At 42.0% G+C, this 27,960-nt stretch overlaps 1 protein-coding gene across 1 annotated transcript in view; it reads left to right on the top strand.

Moving 5' to 3' along the window:
* ppargc1b (peroxisome proliferator-activated receptor gamma, coactivator 1 beta) overlaps window positions 1–27,960 on the top strand; it is a 104,788-nt gene that overhangs the window by 52,601 nt on the left and 24,227 nt on the right. Inside the window, exons 2-3 of the mRNA XM_058064353.1 lie at window positions 18,863–19,051; window positions 21,391–21,591. Of these exons, the coding sequence (XP_057920336.1) occupies window positions 18,863–19,051; window positions 21,391–21,591 (390 nt within the window). The remainder of the gene's footprint in view (window positions 1–18,862; window positions 19,052–21,390; window positions 21,592–27,960) is intronic.

Raw genomic sequence — 27,960 nt, 5'->3', positions numbered from 1 at the left:
GCAGCGTGGACGGCTAAGATGGATGAGAGAAGCAAGAAAAGTATATCAAAGTTAACCGAAGCGTACTGCGCCGTGGTCACGATTTAGCCACAATGAAGCGAATCCGAAAACAAGAATACTAGGAAGGAGACAAGTGTGCATAAGAGGGGAGGCTGAATGACATTTGGATCTACTCCAGCGTGCTTGTTAGCAATGATGGCCGCCTGGCGGCTAATTGCTAATAAAAGCCACAGAGGATGACATCACGCTGATGAAGGCCTGAAAGTTGGATCTTTCCATCAGATCACCTGCTGGTGTTGACTGGGATGAACAGCTAGGAAAGGGTCTCTTTAGGGGTCTTAAGTGTCCTGATATCAGAGACGAGTGTGCCAGGACATGTGAGAGCTCTTCACGGACACTTTAATCAACACGAGTGACTTTGGAAAGACAATCTTACTGTGAAAATCCAACGTGGATAAACTATAGGAACTTTAGTTTGGTTTCCAAAATAAATCAAGGAAAATATTATGTAGGTCAAGGTAGGAACTAGTACATTTTGGTGTAGGTTCATTCATTCATTCATTCATTCATTTTCTGCCGCGAGGGTCACGGGGGTGCTGGAGCCTATCCCAGCTGTACGTTAAAAGTTGAAATACTGAAGAATGCAGAATACTGGCGGGCCAGATTCAAATGCCTGGTAGGCCGCATGTGGCCCCCGGGCCGTAGTTTGCCCACCCCTGCTCTAATGTGGCTATAATAAATGAAATGAATGATAGGACGCAACTGATTAAACCTGCACCCATTTTCTATGCCGCTTATTCTCACTATGGTCACAGAGTATGCTGGAGCCTATCCCAGCTGTCTTGGGGCGAGAGGCGGGGTACACCCTGGACTGGTGGCCAGCCAATCACAGGGCACATATAGACAAACAACCATTCACACTCACATTCATACCTATGGACAATTTGGAGTGGCTAATTAACCTAGCATGTTTTTGGAATGTGGGAGGAAACCGGAGTACCCGGAGAAAACCCACGCATGCACGGGGAGAACATGCAAACTCCACACAGAGATGGCCGAGGGTGGAATTGAACCCTGGTCTCCTCGCTGTGAGCTTTTCGAAAACAAAAACACTGTTTCTTTACGTTATTTGCCTTTTATTTAACCTGTGTTATTTAAATGTGTCATATCTCCTTGTGGAGATGTGATGGCCGAGGGTGGAATTGAACTGAGGTCTCTTTTGGTGTATCTGTCTGAATGATTGACAGTCTGTTTCCGTTTTGGGCTCGTCTCCAATCTTTTTTGGACTTTCAAGTGTCACCCAGTTTGAACTCAGCGACTCTTATTCCTGAGCCCTGAATCGGCTTTCCCAGCTCGATCCCATTACCCGGGAGATCTGCCACCTCTGCTGCTTTTAGCCCACCGGCGCGTCTCGCCTTCTTCGCCATCATCATCATTAACATCACAGTCATCTCCACGGCTCTGTCACTTAGGATTGTCCTGCTGGTATCAACCTCTGTCAAAACTCTTCCCGTCAAAAAAGAAACGGTCATCATGGATTTAGATTTTTGAAGAGCATATTATTGATATTTGAATAGCAAATGATTTGACTTTGGACCAAAATGGCTTGAAAATGGAATCATTTGACACGTGACGGCATATTTGGAGCTTATGGCTTAAGATTGATGCTGTCATTCATCATGGGAGTTTGCAAATGGAGACACAGGAACTGCTTAGTCCCTTTTTACCTGGAAAATTACACACACAGGGCGGCACGTCGGTCTAGTGGTTAGCGCGTTGACCTCACAGCTAGGAGACCAGGGTTCAATTCCACCCTCGGCCATCTCTGTGTGGAGTTTGCATGCTCTCCCCGTGCATGCGTGGGTTTTCTCCGGGTACTCCGGTTTCCTCCCACATTCCAAAAACATGCTAGGTTAATTGGCGACTCCAAATTGTCCATAGGTATGAATGTGAGTGTGAATGGTTGTTTGTCTATATGTGCCCTGTGATTGGCTGGCCACCAGTACAGGGTGTACCCCGCCTCTCGAAGACAGCTGGGATAGGCTCCAGCACCCCCGCGACCCTCGTGAGGAAAAAGCGGTAGAAAATGAATGAATGAATGAATTACACACACACATGATGACCTCATGACCCACTGACTCATTACCTTCTGACTGAATTGGAGGAAATAAGTCAAATTAATTTTAAAAGATAATTATTGGCAATGATCCTTTAATGCTGAGAAAATGGAAGGTATCCCTCTTGTTAATTTGCAAACGCTCGCTCCCGACGTAATAAGAAACACTTGCTGCCAATTCCTCCTCCTCGTCCACTGACATAAATCACTTTGGCTGTCATGCGGAAGCTACGCTGCGTGAGGTCAACACACACACACACACACACACACACACACACTTGTATCCAGAGCCGTGTGATTGGATGTGATTGATTCCAACATAATCCTCAGCAGCTTGCATCATGGAGTGTTAGAGTATGTGTGTGTGTGTATGTGTATGTGTGTGTGTGTGTGTGTGTGCGAGAGGTCATCTGTGTGTGGCAGACGCTCCTCAAGTCAGCAGCAGCTTGTGAAGTACAAGCCAGGAGACCTGCGTAGGAGCTAAATATAGAACAACACACTCCCATCATATTAGTCCGTGTGTGTGTGTGTGTGTGTGTGTGTGTGTGTGAGAGAGGGTGTGTGTGTCCGTGGGTACCAATCTGTTTATGTTACCTTATCGTTTTCATCTTTTAATCCCATGGAAAGTGTATTGTGTTTCCTTTCTCTGCTTCATGCTTTCTTTCCAATGGCTAAAGAATAATGTCAAAATGTCAAAGGATTAAAATGCTTATTCAGATTAATCACAGGGTTGGTGGATTAATTTTGGTAAAATTTTGGTTAAACATAAATATCATAAATTCAGCTGCATGGCGGCCGAGTGGTTAGCAGGCTGGCTAACCATTTCCATCTCTGTGTGGAGTTTGCATGTTCTCCCCGTGCATGCGTGGGTTTTCTCCGGGTACTCCGGTTTCCTCCCACATTCCAAAAACATGCTAGGTTAATTGGCCACTCCAAATTGTCCATAGGTATGAATGTGAGTGTGAATGGTTGTTTGTCTATATGTGCCCTGTGATTGGCTGGCCACCAGTCCAGGGTGGACCCCGCCTCTCGCCCGAAGACAGCTGGGATAGGCTCCAGCACCTCCTGCGACCCTCGTGAGGATAAGTGGTAGAAAACGAATGAATGAATGAATCAATATAATTATAATTAAAATCTAATTAATTAATCCAATTTGGTGTGGTGGAGTGTTAGCATGTTGGCCACACAGTCAGGAGATGGAGAAGAACATGTGTTCGAATCTCCGCTTAGGCACCTCTGTGTGGAGTTTGCATGTTCTCCCCTTCTATGAGTGGGTTTCCTCCCCCATTCCAAAAACATGCTAGGTTAATTGGCGACTCCAAATTGTCCATAGGTATGAATGTGAGTGTGAATGGTTGTTTGTCTATATGTGCCCTGTGATTGGCTGGGCGTCCTGGGTGTATCCCACCTTTTGCCCAAAGTCAGCTGGGATAGGTTCCAGCATACCCATGCTACCCAAATGAGGATAAGCGGTATAGAAAATGAATAGATGGATTAATCGAGTTTGTTGAAAGTCCACTTGGCACTTGTGTGTCTGAAGCGCCGATGTCTCGTGAGGTTGGTCTGTAGCTAGCTAGACAATGTTTTCGCCAAAGTGCTAACATATTCCCCAACTAAATGGTATTTTTAGCCGGAATTGTTTTGTTGAAAAACAACTCCTTCATGTTAATTAGGGATGTCCGATAATTGGCCTGATATCAGCATAAAAATGCAATATTGGTTGATATCGGTATCAGATTTTCCCCCGATCATTCATTTATTCATTCATTCATTTTCTACCGCTTTTCCTCACGAGGGTCGCGGGGGTGCTGGAGCCTATCCCAGCTGTCTTTGGACGAGAGGCGTTCCCCGATCATGAAAATCGATATAAAAAAATGCTGTTTATAACACATGAGTTCATTCCACCACAGGAAATATCATGTTACACATATCGGTATCGGAACTTGAGAGTTGGACAATATCGGCATATCGGACATCCCTAGTTAATACTTAACTGGCAAACTTGCGAACCATCAATTTTTCGATTAATCCAATTAATAACAATGTTAATCATTAACATTAATCTGCAATAATGCATCAGTTTTCACAGCTTCAGTGTAACACTGCACATACACTGTAAGACTCGCAGTTGTGTTTAAATTCCATCTGGCACCATATCGTCTATGACAAACGAGTCAAGTGCTCACACGATACGTTGGGGTTTGGACACAGCGTGAAGAGAAGTGAGTCGAGCGATGGTGTGAGGCCTTCCATCACCGTGATGAGTTTGGCCGCTCTCCATTTCCCAGAGCCAAAATACACTTCACTTTATTTTGAAATCTATGACTGTGATCCAACACTAGTTAGTTTTTTGCAATCGAAGACACGTAACTTTCGCCTTGCAGTCTAAACTGAGGGTGTCGTGTGACCCTCAATGTCGGGTGACATTGAGGGTCCTCTGCTCTTTCTGAGTGTTCCATAAAAATGTGTTTTTCACAGAAAGCCTTCCAGTGGCACCCTGGCAGAGTTCAAGGGGTTAATCGTTAATTACTTTGTGGCCATTTCCGCACCTTCAGCGTTAATATTGTGACCTCTTATGATGGGTGAACGGCTTTCTTCCTTAGAGGAGGAAACATAGACTGCAGCAAGAAAACGTGCGCTGAATGTTTGAATGTTTGAAACACAAAGCAGCCTCTGTGGGAAAATAAAGATTAAACGTGAGTGAGCTAATGATGCCTATTGATCCTCATCCCTAATGCGGCGACTTTGCCGCTCGATAATCAAATGGCACATGATTGGCTTCTTGTGCTGTGATTCAACATGGAGGGAGCTTTGCTGTAATTAAGAACATCTCAGATGGTTTTAGAGCAAAAATGGGAGGACTCTCTGATAATGGAGCGGTAGTACTTGCCAGAATGATGCTGATGGGCTCAAAACATTGAACTGAAACGAACGCACGGGCCCGTTTGAAGCCAAACTAAGAACTTCAGGGATCAGGCAGTTGTAGTGCCAAACAAAAACCACCTACGGGAGTCCAGACCTGAAGACTTAGATCACTACAGAATCTAGATTTACACTCGAGTGAGAAAGACCACCACAGAAAAACCTAAATATCATTGGGAATATGAATACGGAATCTAGACCTGACCGTTACTGAAACCTACATCCCTTTGGAAGACAACCACCCACAGTGTGCAGACCCGGACCCCACTGGCAATACACAAAGTCCAACCATAAATTGTATTGAGAATGGAGTCCAGACGTAAACCCCAGAAGAAAAGATCACCAAATTGTCCACACCTGAACCCTTTTACCAATGGAAAACCCAAAACTGAACCTCACTGGAAATAGACAAAGTCCAAACCAGAGACTCTTTGAGAATAGGCCACCAAAAAATCCATTTTGTAAAAGACCACCACAAAGTGGACCTGAACCCCTCTCAGAAAGACGACCACAGAGTCTACTAGAAGGGAATAAATATGTACACACCAGACCAGAACCATATTGAGACTTGAGTCTTTGATTGACAACCATTTGAATCCTATTAGGAATTGGAGAGTCCAGAACTGAACCCCATTGCACTTAAATTCATTGAGATTAGGTCACCGCAGAACCCAGACCTCTCAAAACCTCATTGAGACCACATGACCACAGAGTCTAGACTTAATCCCAGTGAAGAAGACCCCCACAAACGCTAGACCTGAACCTGAATGCAGATACCACAACAGAAAATAACTGGAAATACACCTCCACAAAGTCCAAACCTGAAACTCTTTGAGAATAGGCCACAAAAAAATCCATTTTGTAAAAGACCTCCACAAAGTGGACCTGAACCCGTCTCAGAAAGAGGACAGAGTCAGAGAGAGTCTACTCGAAGGGAATAAATATATACACACCAGACCAGAACCATATTGAGACTTGAGTCTTTGATTGACAACCACCTGAATCCTATTAGGAATTGGAGAGTCCAGAACTGAACCCCATTGCTAATAGACCACCACAAAGGCCAAACATTAGGCCACTGCAGAACCCAGACCTCGCAAAACCTCTTTGAGACCAGATGACCACAGAGTGTAGACCTAATCCCAGTGAAGAAGACCCCCACAAACGCTAGACCTGAACCTGAATGCAGATACCACAACAGAAAACCACTGGAAATACACCTCCACTCATTGAGATTAGACTCCCTCAGAATCCAGACCTAACCCTCAGTGATAATGACCACCACCAAGTGCACATCTGAACCCCATTGAGCGTAGACCACCACCTCGTTTAGACATAAACCCCACTGAGAAACGTCACAAAGAGTCTGGACTTGAATCTCAAAGGATCAGACCAATACAGAGACCAAACCTGATCCACATTGAGACTTGCCTACCACATAGTCCAGGTAGGTTCTCGGTTCTCCTGTAGATGTTTCCTTTAAGTAACAAAGCAGCTAATGATTAACGCAGGTCAATAGTCCTGGCTGTGGATTCTGCTTAGCTGTCATGTGGAAAGTACTTCCTGTCAAAGTCACCTCCAAGAAAGTAGTATGTAAAGTAGTAAAATGAGGGTGGAAGGGGGGGCGGGGGGTATATACGGTCCCCCCCACCCCCCAGTCTGGCAGACTGCCTTCTATCGTGTCTCTTCATGAACGTGTGAGGCTGAGAGGTGATTACCAGTCTTCATGGCGCTCCGTCATCACCATCTCTCAGCCCCATGATGTCCTCCATGATGTGTCACTTCACCTTCACTTGCCCCCCTTCTACTTTCTATCTTCAAGGCGTCCATTTGGACCCTCCCAGGTTCTAGGACCCATCTGTTCTTAGCAGAATGTGCGACATTAAGCACTTATTTTATTTCTGCTGTCATGTCCAGAATGAAACCCCTCGTGTGATCATGTTTCTTGTCGTTATGCCAGCTTAATTGATGCTCGGGTGGGGAACGCCATTAAGGACGGTTAAGATATGATGTAGGCGAAAACTCTTATGAGGCATGTAAAATAGTTCATGGCTTGGTTCCACTTGTCATGTTCCTGTCTTGTGGCCTCGTCCTATAAAAAAACACGTGCACTGATTTACTGTGGCCGAGAACAATCGTTTCCCATTAGGGTTCGCAACAGCGTTAATTATTTGGCATACTTTTTATGGCAGATGCCTTTCCTGATGCAACTCTCCCATTAACTGGAATTTGACATAAAAGCAATAGGAAGTATAATAATTGCTGCTTTAAATCAACTTTATTTGTATTGCACTTTTCCTGCAAAGACATGCAACACAAAGTGCTTTACAGAATTCAATTATTATTGTGGTAATTAAAGAATTACCACAATTAAAAGGAAAAACAATTACAAAGAAAGCCCCTCCCTCCTACCCTCCTTACTAGACACCCCCCCCCCCCACACACACACAATGACACACAATAGGGAGACATGGCACTGAGGATCAAGGAAACGCCACTTTTGGGGCCGTCCACACTGGGAGACCGTGCCATCGGGGGACCAGCACCCGGGCCCCCCGACTCCGACAGATTAAAAGGGAGGAATCCCCAGTCGGCCGGGTCGAAGGGACCCAAGGATGGCACCCCTTCAGCAGACCCCAGTGTGGAGGACGCCCCCCTGAGGCTTTAGCCATATTGTACTGAGCATCCAGGACAGATGTGCTTTGTGCTTTTCTAGTAGGTCAGTTTCCAGTTCTATGGACCCCCCCCCCCCATCCCATACACATACAGAGGGACTACCAAACCTTTCTTACGATCGGCAATTCCACTAAGTATCTCACTGATCTCACTGCCAAAATTTGCACACTCATGAACTAAGTACATCATGTACACAGTATACTGTAATAAAGTGTACTGAGGAAGTGTTCCATTTAAGATAAAGCACAGGATGTTTGCCAGCTGCCATATTGACTGCTTTTAAGAGCATTTTTTTCCCCTCGCCATCGCCATTTTATCCATAACGATTGAAGCGTGTCACTTGTGATGAATGAGCAAAAACAGCAAAAAAAAAGTGAGCTCCCCTCTCGTTGTCTTGAAAATCTCGTTCAAGTGCAGCCCTGACCCCGTGGAGGGGGGTCGCTGCAGTTCGAGTCCTGCTCCAGTTGCCATCATGTGGAAGTCATGTAAAGCCTTGATCAAGGTCACATGACTCATAACACTGCAAACCTGAGCATTCATCTTCTGCAGGGAGGCTGACCTTGTATGGTGCTCAACTGTCTTATAAGTGTGTGTGTGTGTGTGTGTGAGAGAGAGAGAGAGAAAGGGAGGGGCGGGGCTGGGTGTCCAACATGACTTGAGCGTCACATGGCCCGAGCCTCACCGCCACTGGCCCGCTTGCCACCACGGATTGGATTTCTCCGTGCGGATCAATAAAGACTCACATTAATGGAGAGGGCTGATTGGGGTGAAGGGCACGTTGTTTTTGCACTCCCGACGTACAAAAGCTGCTTTTTTCTCATCAAAAAGAATCCATAGCGACTTTTTGCTGACATTTAAGTGCTTGTCGGCGGGAACGAAACTGTTCTATGTGGCACAATATTAAAAGTAATAGGATGGAATTGCTGTAATAATTTTAGTTATTATAAATGATGGGACAAGTCGCTCTTTAACTCTTTTAACTCGGGAGCCTGTGAAATATGATATTCTATTTTCGTATTATCTTCCTCATGGAAGGAATGTTTGTTATTTGATGGGTTTGTCTATTTGGTTGTGTGCAGTTTACAGTTTTGTGTACATCAGTCAGTCCTCAAGTTACGTACCTACAGCGCATTGTAAGTCAAATTTTAGTCGGAAGTCATATCCAAATAAATAAAATCAGTCACATTGTACACCAAACACACAAAAGACATGAGATACAGTAATTAAGTTATTACTCTATTTCTTAGTTATTACTGCCACTTTAATACCAGCATATCCTTTAACATGTTCAAGGATACAATAGCAACCTGGCAGTTATGTTTATTGTGTTAAGAGTTTTTTCCATTTTCGATTATGTGCCTGTGAGGGTGTGAAGAAAGTTGAATTTGCTGTTGTTGTTTTGGCGTGGTTGCACGGCGGTCGAGTGGTTACCGCGCCGACCTCACAGCTAGGAGGCCAGAGTTCAATCCCATCCTCGGCCATCTCTGTGTGGAAGTTTCTCCAGTTTCCTCCCACATTCCAAAACCATGCTAGGTTAATTAGCGACTCCAAATTGTCCATAGGTATGAATGTGAGTGTGAATGGTTGTTTGTCTATATATGCCCTGTGATTGGCTGGCCACCAGTCCAGGGTGTACCCCGCCTCTCGCCCAAAGACAGCTGGGATAGGCTCCAGCAACCCCCGCGAACCTCGTGAGGATTAGCGGTAGAAAATGAATGAATGAATGAATGTTTTGGCGTGGTTTGGCCGATTTTAAAATTTGATCCTTACTCATAATGATGGCCATGACAGTCGAGCGTTCGAGGGAAATGCTAATATTGAGCACACATTGCGTTCATTTAGTGAAAGGTTGTAACACAGAATCCGGGGAGGACCACCTTTATTCCCAAAAAACACATATCATTGTCAATTGTCAAATTTTTTAGTTTTAATATGGGGCTGCACGGCGGTCGAGTGATTAGCGTGCAGACCTCACAGCTTGGAGACCCGGGTTCGATCCCACCCTCGGCCATCTCTCCGTGGAGTTTGCATGTTCTCCCCGTGCATGCGTGGGTTTTCTCCGGGTACTCCTGTTTCCTCCCACATTCCAAAAACATGCTAGGTTAATTGGCCACTCCAAATTGTCCATAGGTATGAATGTGAGTGTGAATGGTTGTTTGTCTATATGTGCCCTGTGATTGGCTGGCCACCAGTCCAGGGTGTACCGAAGACAGCTGGGATAGGCTCCAGCACCCCCGTGACCCTGGTGAGGATAAGCGGTAGAAAATGAATGAATGAATGTTTTTATATGTTGACTGTGGACTCCAATTCAAAGCAGTGAGATTCTAGCATCACAATATTTATTAGCAAAGATGTGTCTTACAACATAGCCACAGTTTGACCCTGTAACAGACTATTTCTATTTAAATTATGAAACCGTTTTGAAATCGGATCAAATCAGAATGTTCCTGGACCAGTTTGTATTCTGTCTTCTGGGTCCACACTATACTAGTCATTTATTCTGCTAAAGTCAAGGTGGTGACGTTTCATTTGCTTCCAGAACTGGGTCCGACTTCAAGGGAACAAAATCTACCACAGTGGCTAGTTTGGCAGGTGACAAATATGAAAGCCCCGGTAGACGTTGTTGTCGTTTATGTTTTTTTTTTAGTGACAACTGGCTTGCCGCTGCAATAAAAATCTGCTACCTAGCACAGCTGGTTGAGTGCATGTGTGAAGCGAGGTCGTTTTATCGACTGTTGTTCATGGCGGGAGCATCATCTGCTTTTGAGAGCGCCCTCATGAAAGAAGGCGTTACGTTGAGGTGTTTAAATTTAGAGGTGTGGGATGCACTTGGGGAGACTCGCATGCCAGAGGGCCGCTGCAGAGGCTGGCCTTTCCTCAGCGACTGGCTTGTTTTAGCACTGCTAGCCCTCCCACATGCAGGCCCGCTATAAATAGACAGGCTTTCATGCACGATTGTCCCGGCAGGCTCTTCATGACGTTTCTTTCCACTGTTGTGAGTAAGGCAGAGATTGGCCACAAATGGAAGTTTTTTTGTGCTCCACTTTTAGTACTCCACAGTGCAGCCGAAAGCTATTTTATACATTTCAAAAAGGTCAAAGTTTATTTTGGAGAGTGTGTTTAAGATGCTGTGTCTCAGTTTGTGTACTTCCATACTCACACTTGCACTGTTGTGATGTTTAATACTACAAATAAACATCAAAGTATATTTATTTTAATATTTTATCTAAACTCGCCTCTAGCCTCCACTATGCTCTCAGTGTGCCGCGGACTGTTTGTGACTGCTTTGGGGCGGGGCAGACCTCTCTGCAGAAACTGCAGATCAATATGTGCTTTCACTTTTAAGTCCCCAAATACCAGAAAATTGTCCAACGTCAGAAAAAGTAGCTACATTTTGAGAAAAATATGTCGCCAGAAGCTGCATGGCGGTCAAGCGGTTAGTGCGCAGACCTCACATCTAGGAGACCCGAGTTCAATTCCACCCTCGGCCATCTCTGTGTGGAGTTTGCATGTTCTCCCCGTGCATGCGTGGGTTTTCTCCGGGTACTCCGGTTTCCTCCCACATTCCAAAAACATGCTAGGTTAATTATGTGAGTGTGAATGTGAGTGTGAATGGTTGTTTGTCTATATGTGCCCTGTGATTGGCTGGCCACCAGTCCAGGGTGTACCCTGCCTCTTGCACGAATACAGCTGGGATAGGCTCCAGCACCCCTGCGACCCTCGTGAGGATAAGCGGTAGAAAATGAATGAATGTCGCCAGGAGGGTTTGGAATGTTACCAGACTTTGCGACAAAGTCGGTAAGTTGGCGACACAAACCGTCAATCATCGCCATCTTGGCTATGTAGCAGAAGGGGAGGGGCTACAAAATAAAAGTGGCTTCAGAAAGGGCTTCAAACAGAGTGGAGAAGAAGGAGAAGCGGGATTTACTGATGCCTAGTAATCAGAATAACACATATAACTTGTCTTTCAATATTTATTGACTAATAATAAGTCAGTAATTTATTCATTCATTGATTCATTTCTTAAATCCATGATAGAATCAGGAAGCAATGTTCGAACCGCAATGTAGTGAGGGACCATTGGAGGGGGTATAAACCCAAGTAAGAAAAATTAATAACAAATGAATCCTAATTATTCAGGGTGTCTCACGTTTTTTGTTTACTTTTTTAGCGGTCAATACTGATGTCAATCTGATCTGATATCAACACGAATCATACATACTTTTGACTCATTTTGTAGCGTTAGAAAAGGCTTGACCAAGCGATATTACTCGAACAAAAGAGCAATAATCAGTAGGTATGATGTTGATGCTATGGTTTATGGTGCTGCGATGTCTTGTTCCCATGTTCGTATGGACTCTATCCAGCAGCGTCTGGATACCGGATTCTCGATTGGACTGCCGAATTATTGATGATACCTATTTTTTTGCTGATTTACACTGCTATTAATTGTAAAATCAATTCACCGTGATTAACAACATTAAAATATTGTCATCATAATATTTTGACGCATTATACAGGAAGTATTCCATTTGAGACAATCTCACTCTTGTATTACTGGAACGATGAACTCCCTACGAACTTACTGCAGTTTTTCCCTGAAAGTGTGTTACTCCAATAACTTCAAAGGTATCAGTATTCCGGCACAATTCCATGCTCATTTGCTTAATCTGTCTTTTCAAACGACCTATTTAAGACCTAATATATCGAGCCTAAGACACAGTGAGCGATGTCTTCATTCACTACGTTCTATTGTGTTTGCTAAAGCCATTATAGCACATGAAGACGTGGAAGCTTCTCCTCTTCCTTTGCCTTTTGGCCAGAGTAGCTTTCATTTACTCCCAGGATAGAACACTTTGGCTCAGAGGTGTTTTTCTGATCAATTCATCCATTGGCAGGAAAGGGTTTTTAGTGCAAATGCGTCTGCGCTGGCAGTGTTCAGAGATGCGCACGTGCAGCAGACGTGCTGCTGGCACCTCAGGCTGCTTGGGCGCTATGCGGGAATAATCTCAGCGTGAACTCTGCCTGACCCAGCAGACGCCAGCACGCTTCCTGAGAAAGAAGGTTGACTGGCTGAAGTCCAAATGTCCACACTGCTGTTACCTCCACCAAGCAGGTGTTTGTGTGTCGTATTTATGTCAAAACGACTTGAATAATTGAAGATAGAACCATTTAACAGCAGTAAATAAAATTAAAAAAAAAAGTAAAATTCACTCTCTCCTGCCTGTGTACCTCTTATGTGAAATAATTGTGTCTTTAGATTTTATTTACCTTTTAAGGTTGTGGCTTTTCATGACCTTCCTCTTGGACATGATACCCCCAACTAAAACATCCAATAACAGGCTTTGCTACACATCTTAAAATGCCACCCAGAGCTCTGCCAACTAGCTCTCAGTCCGTTACAAATGTGGAAGCTAAGTTTGATCATTTTGTTTTCCTTCAGTGAGTAGGCTAACATCACTGTAGCACTGTAGCTCACATAGTTTTTGCTAGTTGCTAACTTCAAACATGATGGAAATTAGCGTAAATTGAGGTTCCAACCGAGTTTAATTATGAGTTACAGGTTTAATTTAATACAAGATTTGATATCTTGGCTTGTGAGGATGGTTCTACGCTGACATTTTGTGCATCTTTAGAGGCTTATTTGAACAATATTGCATACAATGATGTAAGGCAGGCTTTGCTACACATCTTAAAATAACGCCTGGATTTGTGATCACTGTCCATCTGTCACACTAATTAATCTTTTTCACAAGAGATTGATTACTTTCACTAATAACCTTTCAAGTAAATGTCAGGTTCTGATGTCATTTTAGTAATTACACCAGCGAGGTTAGCTTTTTGTAATGTTAGCGTCAACATTGTAGCTAACTTAAGTGCTTAAAACCTTTGCTACGTCATTGTATTTAGCGTTATAACTATAACTATGTCGGCTAGCTTAGCTGTTTTGGTGTGAAAAGAAGGTTAGCTACCACAGCAGCAGTTATGTCATTGTAGTTAAGCATCTATAATGTTAGCGACACTAGTAACTTAAGTAATGTTCAAAAACTTAAGCCATATAAATTATCGTAGCTGCTTTACGCTAGTAATTTTAGCAATATTTTTAGATGAGTTATGTCATCATAGTTAGTGTCACTGTAAGGTTAGCAACATTGGTAGCTTTCGCTACATCTGAGTTGCTAGCATGGTTGGAATATAAGTAACCTAAGCAGTATCATTGTAGTTATGCATTATAGTTAAAGTTAGCAATTTTAGCAATGTTGTAAATCTTGGAACATTTCTCAGCTACAGACAAGGGAGCTGTAAGTTTTTGTTTCATTTTGAGGGTTTTTTTTCAGCAAATAGGCTAACCTAGCCTAATGTTGCTATCAAAATATCAGTGTAATGTTAGCATTGTAGCTGACATACAGTAGCTATGCTTGTGTCGCTAATTTGTTCCGTTTTTGTATGTGGTATATGTTGTCTATTACATTGGACAAGCGCAGAGTTAGTGTATAAGTAAAAAGTGAATAAATTAAACTTTATACGACAGGTGTGGACAAATTTAGCTCATTAGCATTAAAGCTACAGATGCACAAAACCCAGTAAGGCTTAATAAACTTTCCAAACTCCAGCATTAAGGCAAAGATTTTGAACAATACGATTCCAATGCGAGAAAATAATACAGTAATATGTAAAACAGATCATGCTAAATGGCTAGCTAGTCCAAGCTAAATGCTCCCCAGCCTCATCTGGTGTTGAGTCATTGACTATAGCTGCTATCAGTCATACCCCCCCCCCCGGCTAGAGGTCATAGGTGACTGCAGTGTGATGTAACACACTGAGGCACCCCCTGGTGGCGCCGCCCGAGTCATGCTGCCGTCTTCATCGTTATTCTGCGTGGCTCGTTGCTGCAGAGAGGATGTTCCCCTGCGTCACGCGTGTTCTTTACATGCCAGTGTGTGCGTGCGTGTGAGAACATGTGTTTATTGACGGGCTGGAGGATGGGCTAGCGGGAAGAAAAACATCCATCAAGATGTCACTTTGGAGTTTTAGCGGAGGATGCAAAAATGAGCAAAGTGTGGAATTTCAGGCTTATGTCGAAGGATGGAGAGGAATGACGGAGGGAGGCTGAGGGAAGGAGATAGGAGAGTGAGATGGAGGAGAGGAAGCGTGTGGAGGGTGCATGTGAGTGGGATGTGATCGGCATGCTAATGGACACACACAGACACACACACACACACACACACACACACACACACACACACACCTGCATGAGCAGCTGGAAGCAGATGAAGCAATGGGAGCGTCTCATGGAGGACATCCTCTCCTTTTTGGCTCCTCCCTCCTTCTGCTTCGTCGTTTCTATCAAGTCACGACAGCACCCCCCCCTTACTGTCACCTTTGACCTCCTCCAACATCCCCTATCCACTCGGCTGATTGACTCCACCCACTTCTCACACGGCTCGGCATAAACCATCGGCGATGCTGCTGACCCAAATAAACACACACGCATATATTCATATTCATATTTATATAAACAGTGATTAGAAAGTTAAACCTCAAAGACATGGACAGCGCAATTAGCATGCTAATTCATAATCCATAAATCAGCGTTTAAAAGGCAAATAAACACGTTAACGAGCTGTCCGCTTCGAGCAAGCAGTTCATCTCTCGTTTCTAAATCCAACACAATTGCAATAAAAATATTGACGTGGATAAAGCACTTTAGTTAAATAATAAACGCTCAAGATCATCAGTCACGGCGAGTGATGGCCACTGAAAGTAGATAACACATCAGGTACAGTGTCTTCATGTTTCTTCACACTAATTCATCTTTTCACCAGAGATTGATTACTTTCACTAATAACCTTTCAAGTCAATATCAGGTTCTGATGTCATTTTAGCAAGTAATTACAACAGCGAGGTTAGCTGTTTGTAATGTTAGCGTAAACATTGTAGCTAACTTAAGTGCTACGTTATTGTACTTAGCATTATAACTATAACTATGTCGGCTAGCTTAGCTGTTTTGGTGTGAAAAGAAGGTTAGCTACCCCAGCAGTGGTGATGAGATTAGTTCAGTCATTGTAGTTAAGCATCTATAATGTTAGCGACACTAGTAACTTAACTAATGTTCAAAAACCTAAGCCATATACGTAATTATGACGTTTATGTCATCATAGTCAGTGTCACTGTAAGGTTAGCAACATTGGTAGCTTTTGCTACATCTGAGTTGCTAGCATGGTTGGAATATAAGCAGCCTATGCAGTATTTTAATATTAGGTATCTCATTGTAGTTATGCATTGTAGATAAAGTTAGCAACATTAGCGATGTTCAAAATGTTGTAACATTGCTAAATCCGTGTAGTTAGCCACATAAATTAGATTAAATGCTGGTTAGAACAAGGGCCGCAAAGACTAATCAATGGTTTAGCGATTACCCAATTAATCAACAATGATTTTGGTAATCGGTTAATCATTTTTTTATTCATTCATTCATTCATTCATTTTCTACCGCTTTTCCTCACGAGGGTTGCGGGGGTGCTGGAGCCTATCCCAGCTGTCTTCGGGCGAGAGGCGGGGTACACCCTGGACTGGTGGCCAGCCAATCACAGGGCACATATAGACAAACAACCATTCACACTCACATTCATACCTATGGACAATTTGGAGTGGCTAATTAACCTAGCATGTTTTTGGAATGTGGGAGGAAACCGGAGTACCCGGAGAAAACCCACGCAAGCATGGGGAGAACATGCAAACTCCACACAGAGATGGCCGAGGGTGGGATTGAACCCTGTTTTCCTAGCTGTGAGGCCTGCGTGCTAACCACTCTACCGCCGTGCAGCCCCAATTTTTTTATTTAAATACGTAAATATCCTCTGATTTTAGCCTCTCAAATGTGGATACTTCCTTAGTCATCCATGAAAGCAGACATATTTTCTTTATGTTTTAGCTGCAGGTGTTTGCTTCTTATTAATTTAGTCCATTCAGTCCACTGATTACTCCATTAACTGAAACAACAACTTTTAAAAAATCAGATTAATTCATTAATTGCAAAAATAATCGATTATTAAAATAATCGTGGATTGTAGCCCTTGTGAGAACGTGCATAGGTCTAGCAATACTGCATTTAGAGATAAGCTACATCACCATAGCAACTGTAATGGTTGCGACCTCAGAATTCTTAACCAATGTTGAAAACCGCTAAATTTGTGTAGTTTACCACATGAATTGTCTTCGCTGCTTTAGTGTGCTTAGCAAAGATTAGTTACATCATCATAGTTAGCGTCAACACTAAGGTTAGGAACATAAATAACTTTGAGAGTATTCTAAATCTTTCCTACATCTGAGTATTCAGCAGCATCTGGTCGTGTAACTGCTTTGGAGTGGTGAAATTGAACTGAATTGACTAAATTAGTTTCATCATCTTAGTCAGCGCCAGCTATAAGGTTAGCAATATCAGTACTGTAAGCATTGTTCGACATCAAAGCACGGTAGTTAGCCGTAGAAGTATTAGTGTGGTCGGACCATCATTATAGTCATCAAGAATATAGAAGACGCTCTTTGAATTTCTAACACGCATCACGGAGACGTAAAAAATGGTCCATTGTGATTGTTAAGCCATTCTCTTTGAGATGAAAGCTGCCTTTTAAAAAGACGGGGGAGAGGAACTGGTCCAACTCGTCGTCTGGTCCTCTCACATGAATGCAAATGAAAGAGTGAATGTTTCAGTAAAGACGTGTCGTCATGCAGCAAACAATTGGACATTCATTCTTTTTGTTGTGGTTCACTTGGCAGAGAGCTCAGTTCTGGCTAGTGTGCGTTAGTAGACTACTTCCATGTTCATTTGTATTTCAAGTTTCTCCATCTTATTCACCCCCCGGGAGACCAGACTGACTTCCTCTCACTGTGTCACACACTTCTTTTTCACGTGTGTATGTGTGTGTGTGTGTGTGTGTGTGTGTGTGTGTGTGTGTGCTATGACTGGTAAGCACGTGTCTGCAACAACACTACTGTCGCTAACAGTGCATCATAATACTCTGCATTCAAAAATTATGTTTGAGTAATTAAAGAATCCTTTAAAGGTCTTTGAAGGTCTTGGGGTTTTGATAGAGTCTTTTTCAACATATAAGTCCTTAAATTTGACCAAATTTTGTGAGAAAGTTTTGGACTTGAGGGGTCATCACGTTATTTTCTATCATAGAGACCCACAATTCTTTCTTTCCCACTCCCACATCTATAAATCAACACTTCCAAATTCCTATTTTTAATAGGAATGGAAAGTGTAGCTGGCAACATGACTTGCACTGCTATCGAATCTGTCTTCGGGCGAGAGGCGGGGTACACTCTTGCCAGCCAATCACAGGGCACATATAGACAAACAAACATTCATACCTATGGACAATTTGGAGTGGCCAATTAACCTAGCATGTTTTTGGAATGTCGGAGGAAACCGGAGTACCCGGAGAAAACCCACGCATGCACGGGGAGAACATGCAAACTCCACACAGAGATTGCAGAGAGTGGGATTGAACTCAGGTCTCCTAGCTGTGAGGTCTGCGCGCTAACCACTCGACCGCCGTGCAGCCATCCAAACAACACAACATGTCAACACTCATGATGCACAAAACAGCCTACCTACTACAAATATCTACATGCATTACCAATGCCATAAAAAACACCCATATATTCTTGACGCAAGGCATGCTAGGTAGCTTGCGGTACTCTTTTTTTTTTAATCAACATTTTTCCGCGCTTTTCTCATTTTTGCTGGAGTGCAAAATATGTTGAGGAAGTCGCCAATGTTTTATTGGTCATATGGTTCATATGGTTTCTGTAGCTGGACTGCCCAGCATGCCTTGTGGGCATTTGGAAATACCAATTTTAAGTTGTGTGTTATGTTTAGAGCTTAGTTGTTGATTTATATGATGGATGAACTTGCTATGGATGTGATGTGTTATGATGTGTTGTTCTGCCTCGCCAATTATGTTTGATAGGAATATATTAGAGGATGATTTTCTTAGTGACTGTGGACAGGATGATGCAAAAGTAGCTCACTTGAGTGTTGCACTTGTATCCCAAAAAAGGAGCAACCGCCTGGGAAATATTTTTCAAGTTGGACTAATCTGACCTTTCCCTCTCTGTCTTTCTTTTGTCCATCTTTAGTATGGGGAGGAGGAAGAGGTGTGCTCGGATCGCCTGGACACCGACTTCCCGGACATCGACCTTTCTCAGCTGGACACCAGCGATTTTGACAGCGTCAACTGTCTCGGCGAGCTGCAGTGGTGCAGCGACCAGGCGGTGGATGCCTCGCCCGCCTCCATTCACTACAGCACCACTGACGAGCTCTTTGAGGTCAGACGCGTTGTCTTACTTTACAAACGACTGAATGTGCGATACTCTACCTCGGTTTCATAAAACATTTTCCATTTGAGCCACTGGCTTCAGCGTGAACATTTTTCATTAACCAGGAAGTAACATTCACTCACATCACATGATTTACAGTATAACAAATGTCATCCAGAACGGTCCCTTGATATAATAGTCAAGGTCACTAACCCCCTGACTGATCTCTGTGATGAAACATAAGCATGGCTGCAGCATGTTCGATTGGGAGCTTTCCCAGGAATGTGCAACACGATGAAGGTCTTCCGTATTGACATAGTGTACATACTGTAGTTACATTGTTGACTGGAGACGTGGATCCCCTACTTAAGTCCCAGTCTCACCGCCCTATCTCCTGTCCCTGGATGCAGGAATTCAGGGAATACCTCTCAGAAGTGGAGAGGTGCATTGATCGTCCTGGATAAATGTCTCGTGCTCCCGTTACATGGTCCTTAGTGATGTCGAGATACTGTAAAGTAGCATTTAGGAGCGTATCATTTACAATTTATATACAATTTGTATTTATATCCAGTCGTCCTTCACCACATTGCGGTTTGTACATTGCTCCCTTGCTCTATATATGATTGCTGTTTTGTGGTTGACTATTATTATAAGACAAGTCATATATAGTATTCTAGTATTAAGCATCAGTAATGTTACATTGATGAGACATTTCTTTACATTACTTCACCTTAGCAACCATGGATCCTTGCAGTCCGACATGACATAATGAAAAAAGGTTCTGCTCCCATTCCATGTGGAAGTGGTAAATTTGTCCTTTGTCTTTCTTGCCCGTTCATTTTCAAACCTATTCCGGGAACAAATACAGCTAGTTAGCTCAGTAGATAGCTATGTATGAATGGATTGAGTAAGACCCTCAAACAATGCACAACGATGAGCCAATACAAGCAGTTTGCTAAATACAAGGATGAAGAGTCTTGAACCAGTCATGATGTGCTATACATATCACTATATTGACACTTACTATGGTACACATTATGGCATTGGATGCTCATATCACCGAGTACTTTGGTACGTGAAAAAAACAACCTTAAACTATATTAGGAAAGCAGGAAGTGAACAAATGTAACAGTTACTGATTGTAAAAGTACCAGATGGAGGGGTAGGATTTAATAAGCTTTGCTTCTTCCTACTCCTTTTGGACATGTGGAACTGGGAACTGATTATGTGATGCATTCAATTGTAATCTCATGCATGTTCAAATGAAATCAAACCATAGCTTGTACATAAATGGTACGCTTTGTGACATAACCAAAGCCAGCAGTATTGTTGGACTGTATGTGAGCTGTATGGCAGATTAATGGCAGATTGGCCGTCCATAGTGAGGATGTATGATAGGCTTTTTTTAATGCCACACTATCGATTGTTTGAGTTACTACAACAATTATTATGTCATATCTGTGCTTATGTGTCTACTCTATAATTAATACGAGTGTAGATGTGGGATGTTATGAATATTTCTAATGTTAAAAAATATTTTACAAGGTCATGAACAGGTTTTCTATGTTCTATGAAAATATTTAATTTATCAATATTGAATCGTCGGGGCTGGAACCACTTAGCCGCGCTAAACAAGGGACGACTGTAGTCTTTTAAAGCTTTTTAAAAAATATTTTATTTTATAAATTAATTAAAATAATTGAAAATGAAATTACATTATTAAAATAAATTAATTTATTTTGTATTTTATTTGTATTCATTTTCCATTTGAAAAAACCTGCCTCCTCTTTCATTTATTTGTATTTTTTCATACTGTACTATAAGATATTTATTTAAAAAAATTCTTACATTTAATTTTTATTTTATTTTTCTTCCCAACCTGCCTCTTCATTTACAAATCCAATCTCACCATCCTTTTTCCTCCCTGTTGATTCTTCTTGGGATTTTGATTTATTTGTGATTACAGAATCCCATTTACTCCAGAAAACAATAAATCTCACACTCCCTGTGCGCCACCTGCCTACTGGCTATTTTTTCCTGCTTCCTGGACCCGATTCCTGCGTAGCCATGTTATATTTGATCCAATATATTGATCCTACTAATAGAGTTGAGCAGACTGTTTGTGGTTAGCAACATGAAGTCATAAATAGTAATAAATGGTCCATGCGAATACAGCAGTTATTTACAGTTTGTTATTGACTTCAGTCTCACACTGTTGCTGTTTCATTTTGTAGATAGGCTGGACATAATAATACACGTCTGATGAATGCATTATGTGGACAAACATGTCGGGCCGTAGTCACGTTGTCGAGAAAACACTGATGTTTCTCTCGCTTTGTCTCCCCCAGATAGAAGAGGAGAATGCGGCCCTGCTCGCCGCTCTCACTGACAGCCTGGACGGCATGGTGGATGCCGAAGTGGGCGGGCTCTCTGTTTTCCCCGCCTTGGGGGAGGAGCAAGAGCAAGACGAGGAAGACAAGGACCGTCTTTCTCTGAACGCAGACGACTTCGGACGCTCACCAGGCCCAGAAACGGAGGGCCCTTCTCTCGTAAGAGCACTTCCTGGCATCACTTCCTGTATAGGCAGCCATGTCTCTTGCACTGACACCCATATATTCCTAACGCAAGGCATGCTGGGTAGCTTGCAGTACTCTTTTTTTTATCACGCATGTGTTCCCCTACACAACAACTCTGCGTCAAACAGCACAGTATTATTTACTCAGGTGTATCTAATGAAGTGGCCAGTGAGTGTAGGCTAAATAATCTTCGCAATCATGCTGGATGTGGTTGAGGGAAGCCATTTGTCACCTTGAGAGGCCCTCCTGTCGGTTCCTGAAATGGAAGATTTTCCTATCTAGCAGGTTTGGAAACACAGCAGGATTTCTGTCAAGCACACACACGTTCGTTTAGCGATCCCGGCTGAGCAATTGTGCTCATCCGAGCAGCATCATCATCATCATCATCACCAATGAGCATTCGTGCTATGAACAATTCCATGTCCAATTGGTGTGCGTACACGTTATTTTGATGACAAACCACAGAGTAGAGCTGACGGCAGCGAGGCAGTTTATCGTTTCTGCTCTGCTCTCTGCAGCAGCGCTCGATACAACAAAAAACAGTAAACACAACGTGATTGGCTTTAAGTCGGATGGACGTCTGTGCATTAAACGATTGGAATGACTAAGTGTGCTCACTCAGAGGGTTACCATCAAGCTATCGACTCATCTGGCTACATTTGGTGGGCTAAAAGCTGCGGAATAACCTCCCAGAAGGAGCTTATGTTGTCAACAGTATTTGTGTCTTTTTGATATATGGATTAGTGTGCATTTTTGCAATGATGTTGGGTTCGATTCATCATCAAACCTCATCTAAATGTGTGAATTCCAAGCACGTGGCCAAGTTTACCTCCGTTCTCCACGAGTGCGTTTCCCCTCTTTCATTTTTCACACGTAATTGTGGCATCCCTCAGATCCCCCCCACCCCCTGCTTGTGCCCCTCTGTTATTCCCTGTAGCAGACTTCCAGGAATTCAACTTGTTTGTCTCTACTCGTCCTGTCCGTCTTGCACCCCGACCAGTAAATATCACACCTTCATAGGAAGAACCTTCTTGGGACAATTAGGGCCGCAATGTCTTCCCGCTCCCGTGTATCACAGCGAGGAGAAAGCTTGAAGGACTTTTTGCGTGAGAGCTTGACTACAAAGATGCTTTTGTTCCCCATGGCCGGTGCGTAAATGCTCACTCTGCCTTGCTGTTTGCAAGGTGCTCCCTGGAACTGGTGCAGCAGCTCCGGAATGTCAATTAAGAAAGTGCTGATCGAAGTTCCTGGAGAAAGATTGAAGTGGAGCAACTGATAGCGACAACAGCTTCATTGTTCTTAATGAGCTCACCAAACTGTGCACAAAATAACAAACGATCCTTCAGACACTTAGTGAAAAAGAGGCCAGCGGAAGGTTGATAACGATGTTTAAGTGATGTTTTGTTCTTTGGTTCTTTGGAGTGTTCCAGCATGGTGCACACACATATAGAAGGTGTACACAGGGTGTTAAATGCCATGGTGGTGTCGGTTAGTCCCAAACAACAAGTCAGCCACTCAACAACAAGGGCGCCCTTCGTATGTGACCGTCCGGCCCTTGGGTGACCTTGAGAAGCCCCCCGTTTATCAGTCGATTAGAGGGCTGGTTCATCATTAATCCATCACCGTTCACTCAGGAGACTCCGAAGGTGAACGCCAGCAGAAGTTGGCTCGTGGCGAGAGAAAATAGGAAGCGAAAGAGGAAATGATTAAACTTGTCCTCAAAGTCACTCCACTCATGCTAGACGTTCTGCAAGCTTGGAATGTTCACGGAGGGAGAAAGAGGATGTTTAGAGTCATTCAATGATCCATCATGGAAACATGCATCAATATGAAACCAGCATCCGTTAATAGAATTACAGATACTATTGTATCATTTCACTTTTCTATTTACATTAATGAATATGTATTAGTATAAATTATTAATATTAATATATAATTTTATATAATATATTATATATTATTAATATATTATATATATATATAATTATAATATATATTATATAATAATTTATATAATTATAAATATAAATATAATTATATATATAATATATATGATATGTTATTTATATGTTATTAATATATTATAATTATATATATAAATTATATAATATATATATATTATATATAATATAATAGATATAATAGATATACAGATACAGATATAATAGGATCTGTAATTCTGTTAACAAATTAGTAATTAATAAATAATTGATAATTATATTATACACATATGTATTATTTATATATCATAATTATAATTATATATAATTCCATATATATATAATATAGAATTGTATACATTATATAGAATTGTATACATTATATATATATAATTGTATATAGAATTATATATATATTAATAATTAATTAATTAAAAACATTTAATAAATTTAAACCATTTTTATTTAATCAAATAAGACAAAACGTGTGCTTGTTTTGCCGGATTTACTGTCACATGACTTTGGGTTTGATAGTTCCCTCTGCTGGTCAGAGTCGGAACTACAGATGAAGTCATGACTACATTCTTGTGTGCGTGCGTGCATGTGTTTCCAATTACGTGCATGACATCGAATGGGTTGGCATTTGCCACAATTATTCAGAGGCAAAGTAACATTTGAAATAAATAATAAGTATGCTGATATACTAATGGTGGAACCAATTGCCAACCACTTTTAAATTTGATTCTGAGGGCAAATGTTTAAGAAGCACAAATAGCATTTGAAATGATTTCATCTGTTTCACACATTCCATAGAATTGATAATTATGCATTCTTCATGTCCGCTATTTCTTTGTGTACGTTTTTCTCCATGCACTGTTGACGTAATGGCCACTGTTTGTTGTCATGTCCTTCATCCTTTCAGTTTGTTCATCCTCCTGTGTGTTTGTGGCCTCATTACTGCGTCCTCGTTTCATCTTCTTTTGTGTGCAAACTCACCTCCGTACCATGCCGTGTTTCCTTATGTGACTGCACATGCAGCCCTTCGTCCTCCTCCTCCTCGTCCTCCTCCTCGTGGTCCATGTGCTGCGAGGACAAGTCCCTCATTGAGTGTATCCCAGGAAGTCATCCAGTGTTTGAGTGGACCAGGTGCTGCTGGGTGCTTTGCAGTGTTGCACACATGCACGGTCCTTCTGGCTCCTCTTCATGCTCCTCAATGGCCCTGCAAGAGAAGCATCATAACGTTCGCAGCCAAGTTGGCTCGCCCACAAAGAGCTGAGGGAGCCCCATTAGCATCCCCGTCAGTCATTTGACCCAGAAACTACTTGATGCTTTTTGCCCGGCTCTCATGGCTGCTAATGTTCTACTAATTAGTCCATGTACACTACTATACAGGGCATCCCTGATATGCAGTATCATACGTATACACATATACTGTAACATACTTGCAAGAGTTGCAAACAAATCAAATGACTATCGCTGTTGTGTCCACAGTATAAGCATATAAAGATAGTGTATCATGAGCTAGCGCTCTGATTCCACCGCCACGCCAACCAGTAATACTCTAACGTGTGTGTTGGGGATCAGATTTATGGTAACTTATCTCTCCATAATATCACATTGTCATAAAGATGCAAAGTAAAAAGCCCATAAAGGCGCATGTATTTCCCAACATAAATTGAAATTAGAGCCGAGGCCGCTGAGCCGGCCGACTTGCAGGACGAGGATGTTTCTTGTGTGGTTTTGTGGTGCCATCACCGATCCTTGATAGATGATTAAGAATCGGCGCTAAATGGAACAATATTTGGTGAGGGTTTTTGTGCAAGTGGATTTATGTCACCGGAGGCACACAAATACTTAGCGTGCAACAATGGATCATAAACACTCTCAATCATCAGCATCTTGGCAACGTAGCGGAATGGGAAGCACTAGCTTGAAAAGTTGCATTTCACAATTAAAAAGGAGAGAAGAAGAGGAAGCGGATAAATATTGCATCATTTCTTGTGTGAAGCGCCGTTTTGCAATTTGAATTTAGCGGCTTCACTCTATGATGTTATTTAAAAATATATTAATCAATAAATCATGCTTTTTATGATTCAGTAGAGCATATTATTTAAAAAAAATTGCCTGAATTGAGCATTTTGAAGCAGGCTAAACATAAGGCATTAAAGAGGAGCATTCAAAGACGTGATGATATATGGTATTGGCTTCACTCTGTTATGTTATTTCAAAATATATTAATCAATAAATCATGCTTTTTATGGTTCACTAGAGCATATTATTTTTTTTTAAAATTGCATGTTTTGCCTGAATTAAGCATTTTCAAGCAAGCTAAACATAAGGCATTCAGGAGACGCATTCAAAGGCGTGATGATATGTGGTATTTTACACTGAAAATCATCGCTAGGTGTCAGTACTTTTACTGGAATGTTCAGTGAGACACACAAGCACCAGATTTGATCGCTGGAACAGTATCTCACAACAAGCACAAGGCTGTTGCTGTTGTGGCTGTAACCCATGCTAAGCTAAAACTCAATTCTGAACCATCGATTCAACCCACTTCCTGTCCACCCCCCACTCAGCCCTCCTAGAATTACAGCAACATCTACAAGCATGAGTTTTATTTATTTGTTATATGTATTATTTTCTGTTATTATGTCTACTGTATTGTGTAATATGAGTGTAAGGGTGACTATAGGGGTGTTATTGCATGTCTAGAGGGCTCTAATTCTTTAGACATGCGGGAATTCATTTATCACGATTTGTCCTGACACCAATTAACGACGATAAACTAGGGATTACTATATTTGGTTTGAGGCACAGCCACAGTGTTTTGGTTTTGGTACACCTGATGCTGTGGAGATGCTCGGCATGTTTTGGGAATACCACCAGGAGGACCTCCTCCCATAGAGAAAAGCTACATCCCACCCGGTCTGTATGTCCTCCATCGTCCCTCCCGCCCTCCCCGTAACAAACGACGCTGGGCTTAGCGAGGGATTTTCTCCCTAAGCTGATTTCTATCCGCTGATAGTGGTGTCATGATGGCAGCCAGCTGAATGAAACGGATGGAGCGCAATGAGAAACGCTTTGGTTAATATTCATTTTGAAAGGTAACGCCAGGGAGACGGGAGGAATGTTTGCATGCTTAGATTTATGGCCGTTTAAACCACATCATTTTAACTGAAAACGATGTCATCTTCAAATGACTTTACGGAGCCTTAAAATCACAAAGCGTTGCAAATGGATGTGAAAGTATTGAACGTAGGCTTGCGGGACTACTTCCCAGTGAAAAACAGTGCTGTTGTAGCGTAGTGTATTGACTCTGCTACTCATATGTCCAACACAGTCACATGACCGTTTGTTAAGCGCTATCCAGCATCCTGAGTGTGCAAATTTTCCCCGTTTTTCAACACTCTCAGCCCTACTTCTCCTTTGTAGTGATGCGGCCATCATGTATAGTTTTATTCTTTGAATATGACTAGGGCTAATATAAAAATAAAAATGTCAGACTGCACTCCTGGTTTCGAGTGGTCAGACATGGATAAATGTCAGGGCGCAAATGTGAGCTTAAAAGGTGTAAAATAGTGATTAGAGAGTAGGAATGGAGAAAAAGATGTAGCAGATGTATCAGAGAAGTCAGGAAGCTTTGAAGGCCAGATATTTAATGAGAAGGTGTCATGTAGCTGTCAGCTCCACGGATAAATGTGATGAATGTACAGAAACACAACCGCTCGCGCTCCGTGAAGCATCCACCGCATCAGCAGAGCATGTGCACTGAAAAGGCGAGTTAAAGGTATAGCATCGCTGTTGGACAGCTTTGCACAGCTGTAGAATTGTTCTCACTACTAGCGGCACTGAAAAAAATGGAACATTGTGCACATCCTTGGTTCAAAAGCATACTTTGAAATGTTGTGGTTGGTTCCTACCGTCTTTCTTGGCTCCGGTGGTTTCTTTCCAACTGGTAAATGGCCAGTTGGAATGCCGGGAATTGTCAGGGTAAATGTCAAGTCGTGTAAAGGGACATATAATACTGTATACTCATACAATATAAATGCATTGCACAAGAAAAAATAATACATAAATTAATTGAACTAATAATTTATTTTAAAAAAATAATTAAAAAAAGATTTATTAAATTCATAATAATTTTTGATATAATAAAATATACTATACATAATAATATAAATAAACTGCATTAAAATACAAGCATAAATAAATTAAGAAAAATAAAAAATAACACATTTAATGATATATTAATTTGTTTTTAATTTAGGAATTTCTAAAATACTGTTAAATAATTATTTTTCATGTCGTAAATATATATATATATACTATGTGTAATAATATAAATAAGCTATAGCATATTAAAATTAATACATAAAATGAAATATAAGTACATATTTAT

Source organism: Doryrhamphus excisus, chromosome 2, assembly GCF_030265055.1.
Source record: "Doryrhamphus excisus isolate RoL2022-K1 chromosome 2, RoL_Dexc_1.0, whole genome shotgun sequence".
In the NCBI taxonomy this organism is placed as follows: domain Eukaryota; kingdom Metazoa; phylum Chordata; class Actinopteri; order Syngnathiformes; family Syngnathidae; genus Doryrhamphus; species Doryrhamphus excisus.
The sequence above is the reverse complement of the archived record's forward strand: the minus strand, read 5'-3'. Positions and strand labels throughout refer to the sequence as shown.